Source organism: Haliaeetus leucocephalus, unplaced genomic scaffold, assembly GCF_000737465.1.
Source record: "Haliaeetus leucocephalus isolate CR32 unplaced genomic scaffold, Haliaeetus_leucocephalus-4.0 Scaffold276, whole genome shotgun sequence".
Lineage (NCBI taxonomy): Eukaryota > Metazoa > Chordata > Aves > Accipitriformes > Accipitridae > Haliaeetus > Haliaeetus leucocephalus.
Window position 1 is genome coordinate 1 of NW_010972712.1, and position 10,865 is coordinate 10,865.

The 10,865-nt window shown below is 40.2% G+C and overlaps 1 protein-coding gene across 1 annotated transcript; it reads left to right on the forward strand.

Annotated features, from left to right (window-relative positions):
• The first annotated feature begins 667 nt into the window (after positions 1-667).
• Positions 668-7,481, forward strand: NUDT9 (nudix (nucleoside diphosphate linked moiety X)-type motif 9). Its single transcript, XM_010569844.1, has 7 exons — positions 668-902; positions 2,363-2,458; positions 3,243-3,329; positions 4,667-4,778; positions 5,206-5,352; positions 5,594-5,678; positions 7,086-7,481. The coding sequence occupies exons 1-7, from the start codon at positions 709-711 to the stop codon at positions 7,253-7,255; spliced, it is 891 nt and encodes a 296-aa protein (XP_010568146.1). The 5' UTR covers positions 668-708; the 3' UTR covers positions 7,256-7,481.
• Positions 7,482-10,865: the final 3,384 nt, after the last annotated feature.

A 10,865-nucleotide genomic window follows, 5' to 3' on the forward strand; every position in this document is an offset into this window, starting at 1 on the left:
CCATGGCAAAATAAAATCACTAGGAGTCTCAAGTGTTTTTTTTCTTTTAACTTAACTAGTTTGATAGTTCTAGCCTTCTTTAAAATTGAAAAACGAGGTATGTGTAATCCTAGTCAGTATTGCACAAAATAATATTTTGGTGATCATAGCAACTTGTAGAGCTGTGTTGCTCAGCTCTTGGATATTTCATTCTTGCTCTTACCTGGTTTACCACTGGCTATGACAGCAGGACTCTTGTAAGGCTGGGTTGGTTTGTTGATGAAATGCCCATGCAGAGATTTAATGTTCAAGCAGACCTTCCTTCTGCATTTATGGTAAAAATATTTGAGGTGTTCCTTTTATATGATTAATAACTGGTCAGTGTTCCACACAGTCTGGAAGGGCAGTTCCAGTTCTCAGCTTTTCACTCACGCTGCTATGAAATCTTCCTGTGTGTCTAGTAGAGTACTTTTCTGCTTCAAGAAGCTGAAGGTAAAATTCAGAATTTGTTGGTCCAGGTGTACATTTGCATGATGTCTGAAAGAAGCAATAATATATTACTGAGAGCTGTTTTGTTGAAAATGCCTAGTCTGTTCCACTTGCTATAATGTACTCTGCACACCTGGGATTAAATAACAGGGTTAAAGCCTAATGAATGAGGTGGTTTTTTTCTTTCTTTCTTTCAGTAACTTGCCTGCAAACTGTTGGTCCCACCTGCATCCAGTTAACATGTTCAACAATTACAATGTTAAGTTGTACCACAGCAAAGCTCTCACCTCCCCCTATCCAGGATCACCTGTTGAGCGTAGTCAAGTTCCTGAAGATAAAGTGGGCTGGCTAATTGAGTGGAAAGATTATAATCCTGTGGAATACACTGCAATGTCTGTTTTGGCTGGACCCAGTTGGGCGGATCCCCAAATCAAGTGAGTGTAAATTGTGGCTTTTCTCTCCTGTGGACATGGAAGCAGGAAATAGGGATCAGCTGAGTTACAAAGATCATCAGCTTAAGTGATGTGTGATTCTACAGTGATGTGTGAGAGTCAAGACCTAGAAAAATGGTGGTTAGAGAACCGAATGGTTTGGAGTAGCTGTGACTGTCTTTGATGCATGAGTGTACTGAGCTGGTGATTGAGGTAAGAGTAGTGTTAACTGGAATAGTGGACAGCTGTTGATGCTGTGGAGTGGTGCTTCTCTGTGTTGTGAGCTAAGTAAAAATCTCCTAATTCTCCTTAAGAATTTGGGAGAACAATTTCATAATATACTTGTTTGTTTGTTCATGGATTGAATGCAAGATGAGAAAAGAATTAAAGTAGAATTGTAGTTTTTGAGTTGAGTGCTCTGACTCGGGAAAGGTGACAGGTTGAATGCATGACTGTATTTCTTTTTTTTCTGAATGTGTATATTGATTATTTTTGTAATTGATTCTGTGAATACATTCTCCTCTCAAGGAATTCTGTATCCTTCTTGGCTAGAAAGTTAGATGCATGCATCTAGTGTAACTTGTGATAATGTGAAATGGTGATTCCTCTGTATGAACACCTGTAGAAAAATCAGAAGAAAATGGCACTTGAGGTTTCAGCCTTAGCTTCCTTGTCTCCCATTGCTGTGTGAACATGTGCTTCTGTTTGCTCTTAATTTGGTTAGTATTCTGCTGATTGCAAGGCACACTGCTCCTTAGGCTCTGTAGGGCTGCTGATGTTCTGTCAAGGCATAGTTGGAAAAGTGTCAGGTAATCTTTTAGTAGGTGATAGTAATACTTGAAAATACAGCATCATTTTTTGGGTATTAGTGTAAATTCCCAACTGAATTGTGTAGAAGAAGCTAATCAGTAGTCTGAAACCTGTGATGGTTTGAGAGGAATTGCTTTTGGGAAAGTAAATCTACTTCTGTAGACAGCTGCTTCTCTACTGGTTTTCAGAGCTATACATAGGAGACTGGCATTGAGCTAATTTTGAAAAATCAGCGATTATTAGCTTGTAACTCTGCTAAATCATATCTAATAAATTTCTGCTCAATTTTTTTATTAGCAAACTATTTTTAGTTTTATCGATGGATAACATCCTTCTGTGTTCTCTAACCTTAACAAGAGCACCTTTGAAACACTTTGTCTAAATGAAAACCTAGAGAGACACAATGTTAAATTCTTCAGAGGGACATGCTTCTGTCTGCAGAACTAAATACAGGGAGACTGTCATCAATAAAGGTTGAGACTCTATAGCTGCCTCTACAAAAGGGAGGGCCTGCAACTTAAATTCTGGTAAAAACTGCTCATCGGTCAAATGGGTATTGCTGATCTGGTGGTTGGCCTGCAAGCTTTTGTGGGGCAGAGGGGTGTTTTGCGTTTTATAACTTAATCTCTGCTAAATTATTCTTTTCCACACAGTGATAAAGGTTTTTCTCCCAAATTCAATGAGAGAGATGGAGAAGTGGAGAGGAGGAGTCTGAATGGCTTGTATGTGGTTGAAAATGGGAGGCCCCGGTGAGTGTGTTTTTTGTTTGCATATTCATTTCTGTGATGTAGTTTCAGGTCTGTCAGTTTTGATGCATGGTACCTGATAGAACAAAATCAAGATAGTCTCTCCTAGGGACAGGAAAAATGCTACCTCAGGGCCAGAGAGTTCTTTGGAAGAAGGTTGTGTCAAAGAGGCACTAAAAGGTTAGCCAGTAGTACCACAACAGAGGGTTGCGGTGACACTGGAGTTGGAGGAGGTCTAACACTGTTAATAGTAGGGTCTGTGGAATTAATTTTTTCCACAGTTTGACCAGGTGTTGGGCTTTGAAGCTTTTGTGCCTCTTGCGTGCTATGGCAGAGTGGAAGGGTATTTGCTTCCACTGACGAGTCCTGGTGTAGCACAGATGGGTAATCTCACCTAAAAATAATTTTTCTTTCTGCCATTTGTACATAATTGAATGCTCCGTTCATCTGTAGTCTTGGAAACTAGATTCCATTTTCAGACAAGGTTGTGCGTGCGATGAGAGTAATGTTTGATCAGGAGCATTTTGGGGCACAAGATCTGAGAAGTGACAAAGCCATTGGGTATATTTCCTTTCCCTGTACAATCAAACACAAAAAGAGGTTGATGGAGAAAACCATGCTTTGTCTCTCTTGCTCTTTAAAGCATATGGTGGCACCAAATGTATGTTGCTATCCTTTTCTTTGTTGTTATTTAAGCTTCTTGGAAGCTGCTTCTTTTAGAATACTTGCAGTATATTTTGAATGTGGGGAGGTAAATATGTTTAATGTACTGTGCCACTTATTTCAGAAATCCGGTGGGAAGGACTGGCCTCACAGGCAGAGGACTGTTAGGGCGCTGGGGACCAAACCATGCTGCTGATCCTGTTGTAACTAGGTAAGCGTCAGGTGACTTAAAGGTGCCCTGCAGCAGAGCAAAAAAATCCCATGCATTTAGCTTTTTCTGTGCATCTCTAGATAGGCTATTTCTTTTCACAGGCCCTTTGTGTGTGTTCCTCTATGTGTAAGCCTATTCAGATATGGATGTCTGGAGAGATACATAGACATGTAGAACATGAATGCCATAATTTTTTAGTCTTTGTCTCTGGAAAAGAGTAAGGACTCACTGCTAATGACAGGCAATCACTTCTGAAATGCTGAGGAAGCAGATTTAAAAAGAAAACCAACAAACCAGGAAGCATAATTTAATAGAAATACATTATACAAATAATCTTCAGTAACAAATGTAAAAACTGAAAGGATTATGTGATACTTTGATAACGTATGCATAATATGCTAAAAGGCCTTAGATGAGGCATGTTAAATTGCAAGAATAGGTTTTTCTGTCACAATGACTCATCTGCAAAAAAAAGGCAGTGTGCCTGCTTTTGCTCTGTAAGAAATACTAACTTGGCCTAGTATGTTATAGGAGGAGGCAGGGTTATGTTTCTCTTTTTTGTTTTTTGTCAGTGTATGCTCTGTTTTAGTGGTGCTTTTGCTGCCAGGATCAGTGTGTATGTGCTAACTATTGTACACACAGAAAGCGTTCAGAAAAGATAGCATAGTTAACAAAGGTGCAAGCTGAGAAGTGCCATGCTGAAGATAGAACCATTGTGAAAATCATCCTAATTCATTTTACTTCTTCCCCTTTTCAGAAGGCTGCCAGTGCTATTGAGTTGTTTCCTTGAAAGTAAAAGAAATGCTGCTTTTATTTTGTCTTTGTTTAGATAGCTTTTTGCTTTAACTATTGGCAGTTCTTCTTAATTCTATACTGAAGGCAACAGTGGGTGTTTGTGGTGGTGCGCTGGTGCTGGGTGAAGTGCTTCAGAGGTGTTGCAGCCTGCATGTATGTTCTGTTCTAGCAGAAGGCATGCTTGAGAGGGATAGGCACAAGTGCAGCTCGGCAAGCATCACAGCTGGTAGGATGTGCTGGACATAGCTCTCAAAGGAGCTGCTGCTATCAGCATGGCTACAGAAATGTGCCTCTTGGGTGGTTTCTGCCCTTTTGGCTGAGGAAAACACAATTGGTGGAGGTGCGTGAAAAACTCGGTGTTCTGCCCTTGGTGGCAATCTTGCCAGATGGCATCTGTCAGTCCCATCCCCACCCTGCCCGTGACTGTTCTCTCTGCTTTGTTTGCCCTTGCACAGGTAACAGCATGGGTGCCTTGCTGTTCCTCTCCCAGGCCCTTGTGTCAAGAAGCAGCAAAGCATGTTCTTGTTTGTCGTTTGCTGCAGGTGGAAGAGGGACAGAAGTGGCAATAAAATTGCTCATCCAGTTACTGGCAAAAACATCTTACAGTTTGTAGCTATCAAGAGGAGAGACTGTGGGGAGTGGGCCATTCCAGGGGTAAGAGCAAAGCTCCGGAGATGGTAGACATTTCCCTGCTGGTAAGGCCACAAGTTGATAACTGGTGTGTGCGTGATGGAATTGTGCTTTTTTGAACAACCTCATGTTGCAGAGGTGAGAAGTGCTCCTTAAACTAGCTTTGCCCAAGCATCAGCTGGTATGCCTTCTGCTGTTTCTGCATTGCAAGGCAGTATTCGTATTTGATTCTCACCATGTCTCTTGCTTAATGCAGGCACAATTTAATCCATTGCAGGTTTTGAAGGATATGTGTGCTTGCTCTTTGCAACTGCATGTAAAGTTCCTTCCATGTCCTGAGTATAATGGAAGTGGATGTAATATACTAAGAGCCAGTCTAAGGGGAAGTGGAAGTGGAATCAGTCCAAGTGGAATCTGAGGGATAGTCACTTCTTCTTTTCCCCCCTCTAAGGGGATGGTGGATCCAGGGGAGAAGATTAGCACTACCCTGAAGCGAGAATTTGAGGAGGAGGCCTTGAACTCCTTGCAGAAATCGCCTGAGGAGAAAGCAGAATTGGAGAAACAGCTTCACAAGCTGTTCAGCCAGGAGCACTTTGTGGTGAGCTTTGTGTCTCTTGTGATAGCCTCTGGAGCTATGCATGTAACTCGCAGCTGTATGGAACTTGAAAAAATGTAGCTGAAATGAAAATAAGCTGTGATGCTAGGGTTGTCATGGTGTAGGAAGTGGAAGGGACTATTGAAAACTCTAAGGGCAAATGTATTGGAGAGAAAGAAAATCTTATTCATTCCACCTTGTTTGTTGTGACACTGAGCTTGTTTTGCTTTGTTTGGGGCCTTAGGTGTACAGAGGATATGTGGATGACCCTCGTAACACAGATAATGCCTGGATGGAGACAGAGGCTGTGAACTATCATGATGAAACTGGTGGGTATCTCCACATGTGCTTGTATTTGCCTTTTACTTTATATCTTGGTTTGAAGTTGGGATGTATGTTGGGCTGAGATTGGCAATGAAATTGAGGGAGCATGCAAGTCAGGTGTAAAATATTGGGCTAAAACCAATGGGCATGGGGGTCTCTTGTCTCCCAAGATGTTCAGCTGTGACAGGCAGTTGTTGTTCCCTGTTGTTGACAGTTTGGTTTCTGTTGGTCTTGAAATAAAGAATATATGGACTTTGGCTGCAAATTATTTATTCATTTGTTAGCTAGTTCTAAGCTATGGGCCATGTACCTTTGTATGGAGACTCAACATTGGACAAGGGTTCCTTGTCATTGTATTTATCTTGAGGTGGTTTAATTTCTCTTTTTAATGAGTCTGAGGTGGAAGGATAGTCTGTTTCTTTTGTTAGTTTTCCTTTAGTAGCTAGTGTGTGCTTCAGGAGCATTGCCTCTGGTTGCTGGCAGATTTTCACTGCATTTATTGGTTTGGTGTTGTAATTGCCCTGAGACCTTTTATCTCAGTTACTCTGCCAGAGTAATTGTTGGACCTTATTTTGTTTCTATAAATCAGTAGGAATGGGCATACGTTGCTAGTTCTTAGATTGATCTGTTATCTTGGATTCCCATCTCTCACCTTTTAAGATAAATCAGTCTAGGTGTGTCTGACTTGAACAAGTCAGAGACTTCATGTAGTGACATTTCCACTGTGATTTGGGTAGTAGATACCAGTGGTGAAGTTTCACATGTCGCTGGTCCTTGATTTCTAAGTCCCCAGAAACAGTGAAGAAACTGATCCTTTGGTCTTTGTTTCTAATATACATTTTATGACACTTTTAAAAGCATTTATTTGGTTGTTGTCTTGTGAACTCCTGGGACTCTTTTTAGAAACAGACTAAGAAACTTCAGAGAGCAATTCTACATTGCTCCTGAAGTACTGGTTTTTTATTTTGGAGCCTTTAGTAAAATTTTAATTATTCTGGTTTTCCATAAGCATATATAAGTTTCAGAATTCAGTTTGTTCTGTAGAATAGTACCTGAGAAAGAAAGCAGTCAAATGTTAGTCAAACAAAAATCAAGGCAGAGGGATTGGCTAAATTTGTGGTAGTCTATACAAGTAGTCATAATGATTTCTAGTAACTTATTGTGCTGCTGATGGTACCCTAGGAGTAGTAGCGAGTTAGTGCCACCTCTGCCACTCAGATTTGCCTTAAAATAGTGCAAGTATGAAAAAGGTTTCTGGCACAGAATCAGTGTGCAACTTAATTGGTTTCTCTGAGAAGCAGCTGAAGTTTGCTGCCTGTGAAGGAGCCATGTGGAAGGGCAGAACTGATGACATGTGAGAAGAAAAAGCAGGAAAGAATGTAACAGCATATCCTAACTTTTTTTGTGAACAGGTGAGACAATGGATAATTTGCCTCTGGAAGCAGGTGATGATGCTGGAGTAGTGAAGTGGGTTGACATCAGTGAGAAGATCAAGCTGTATGCAAGTCATAGCTACTTCATTAAGCTTGTGACTGAGAAGCGGGGAGCCCACTGGAGTGAGGATCCTGGTCCTGAGTGCTGAGAGTGATGTAAATGAAGCACCAGGGGGCGAATATGTTTTCCAGCTTTGAAACAGATGACATTGTCCTTTTCAGTGGAAATTCAGCGAAAAATCCATGAAATTCAGCTGGCAAAAACACTTAGCAGTGATAAATAGAGGCTTTTTCAGACACTTCACATTGCTGCTTTTGATTTCTCAGCTACTGTGAAGTGAGATGAATGTGGAGCTATTACTTTGTTTTGGTTTCTTGTCTTCATTATTTGCAGCTATTTCATATCTGCAGACTTGCGTGACAGCACTGGGATTCTGCCTGGTTGTAGTTCAGAGGCTGTTCACCTCAGCTCTGTATTTTTGCACTGATTTCTCATCAGGAGTATGAATCCTTAAGGGAAGTGAGTCTTGTAGGATGATAGCCTGAATAATGACTTAAATTAAGTGCTACAAAATAAAGTGAAGTTTCTTTTCACTTAGCATGTCTTTTCAGTGATTTTCTGTTTTGAGAGATTGGTTTTCACATTTAATTGCTTTCTAGTTTACAGTATGGATGGTATTCACATCTGAATGTCTATGACAGTGCCTCTGTTGAAAAAGATAACTGTTGGAGGATGTGACTTGACTGATTTTTAGGAGCTGGATTTTGAGGTTCCTCTCTCCCCACTGCTCATAGCAGTACAGCTGCTGGGGAGGCTCTGCCATAAACAGGATCATTGGAAAGAGCAGCCTTAAAGTATAATCTTGTAAATTGTGGGTTTTTTACAGTTCAGGTCATGTGAGTAACTTGCAGTCAGGAGGCTGATGTGAGCCTTCTATGGCATTTATGCTGATAAGAGCTGCACAGCAATTGCTGACATTTCTCCCTGTGTTTTTAACCAAGGAATAATTGATGTTAATTGATTAAAAGTGTCAAGAGTTGGTGACAGCAACAGCTAAAAGTTGTGGTTGAGATGTGGAGAGGGGATCTTAATGAATTTTGATCCATGTGTTGAAGTAAGGTGTTGATAAATGTCACGGTATGGAATTACCTTGTGTAGTGGTACTGTGACATGCTCATGCATTGTTGAGACTGTAGGCCACATCCTGCTTAACTAATGAATGATTTTAGGGCTTGTTCCTTTTCATCACTACCCCTTCCAATTAGTTAATGAAATCTGGAGGAGTCCATATATGTTTATATGAAGAACCCTGGGAATCTTGTAGAGTTGTTATATTCCTGTCAAAGGAAAAAGTAATGTTAAGAGTTATTTATTTTTCTTTCAGTCAAATGTAGTGGCATTTCTTTTCATTTGGCAAATCTTCTGGAAAATGGTCAACTTTACATGGGTGATGTTAGCTTGTATATTAATACAAGTTAGATATGTTGGAAAGTTATTTTTCAGTCCTATGTGTTGTGCCTCTAAACTTATCCTAAACTACTTTTTAAAAATACCTAAGAGATCATCTACCCCCAAGGACTGGGATACCCAGACAAATACTCAGAGTATCTAAGGAACAGCAGCAGAATTTTGAGAAAGTTTGTAACCTTTTTTCAAGCTGAAAAAATAGAGGGGTTTTGTATTAAAAAAAGTTACCCCATAGAATGCATATCTACTAATTAGAAAGTGGATTATTCTTCTTGAGTTTCAAAGATAAATTGCAGTCCCTCCCCAGCTCCCTTCTATGGTAGTTTGTCATTCAGAAGCTGTTCTCTCAGTATCCCTGATGGAATGTTCCCTGGCCAGCTAGAGCTTCCTGCAGTCTTATGTCCCATTGTCCTACCAGACAGTTTAATTACCTCAGACTTGAGCTTGATAAGCCTGCAGACCAGCCGTGTGGCCTGGGTGTCCAAAGAAGTGATGAAGAGCTTTCATGAACCTGTTTGGTTGCTGTGGAAAGAAAGTCATCTTGTGTCAGTATTTGCCTGTTCATTACCAAAATCCCCAGTTAAATACAAATGTTAGAACTAGTGAGATTCTGTTAATTTACAAAGACAAGACTTACATCCTCCATACTGTCTGCACCGGAGCTTTCACCACTGCTACCCTATAGAAAAAGAATGAAATTTCTTTTAGAGTACAGTATAATTCCTGCTGCTTGTATTTCTTAAAAAAAAAAAGTATTTCATTTTGATTTTGATTTTTTTCTTTCCTGTTAGAAAGCAAAGACAGTCCTGCGAAGGGAACTTACTAATCTTCAACATCTGTAATACTCTCAGCTGAAATAGCTAATGGAGAAAATACCATCCCTGTTGTTGGGCTGGGTATGAGCTTGTTATTAGTGCTTACAATTAATTTTTTTTCTTTAAAGTTTAAGGAGGGCTCAATAATAAGTTGAGAATCTAGAATGGTAATAATGCAAATAAGTTTAGGCCTGTAGCAAACAGGAGTATTTTTAAGGCTGCCGTGTTAGTTTAAAAGCATGTGATTTCCAGTTTACAATGTTAACGTTTCCCCCATTGGATGCCTGTTTAGTTTCTTCTTTAATACTTGGGAGAGAGTCCTGTGAAGCAGATTGAAAACAAAGTTACAGTGTCCTGGTTTTGGCAAAAGGAAAGACCTGTGGGGAGTATGGATCTCCACGCAGAGAGAAAGTAAAATCAGACAGCAGGAGCTGTTCCTTCTTGAATATGGCTTGTGGCATGACCTTAACTGTCATCTCTGTATCTTAGTTGCTCATGTACTTGGTCACGATAAGTCATTATAGAATAAAGCTTGCTATGCTTCTGCTTCCTGCTGCCTTGTCTGTACTTTGAGATCTTGACAGCATTTTACTACTTGTTATTTTTGTCTTTGATTTTACCTCTCCCTAATTTTATTCTTTCCTAACAATGCTTATGGAAGCCTTTTGCAATTTTTTGTTTTAAGCAACAGGCACAGCAGCAGAGCATTGCTATTTCTCTGAGTAGTTCTTGTCACATGCTCTTTTTTTTTCAGACTCACAGAATGGTTGAGGTTGGCAGGGAGCTCTGGAGATCATTTTGTCCGTTCCCCATACATGCTCAAACAGGGTCAGCTAGACCAAGTTGTCTAGGACTGTCCAGTCAGGTTTTGAGCATCTCCCAGGATGGAGAATCCACAACCTTTCTGGCAACCTATGCCGGTGCTTGACCACTCTCACCATGGAAAAAATTTTTTCCTTCCCATTCACAGTCATGCAGTCTACAGCCATACCCCAAATGATTTTTGTTATGAAATCTGGTCCAGGTAACATTAAAGCATCTGTATTACCTTTGGATTGCATGTTGAACAGCTGGTCAGTGGATCAGATTAAGTTGTCTGGCTCCAGTGACAGTGTTGTGTGACTGGCTGGTGTCTATATACATAGTTTTGAGTAATATCACTTGCATCAGAAAACCACAAGATGTCATGAATCATACCTTCTTAAGACCTTTGGGATGCTTTGTCCACTTCTCATCTGATAAAGAAGCCAGTTTTTTTTATATGACCCCTACTAATCCTTAGAGGACTGACAGGTTTTGCAATGGATGTGTGTGTTATAAAAGGAATATTTATTGTGTATTTTTGCACTGTAGATGTTCTGACTGTAGGATTCTGCACTTTAGTGATGCTGGAGGAATATTTGGGTGATAATGCCTAGAGTACTGAAGCTGCTAACTGAGATGGAGTGTTACAAATTAAAAAATTACCTCCTTTTT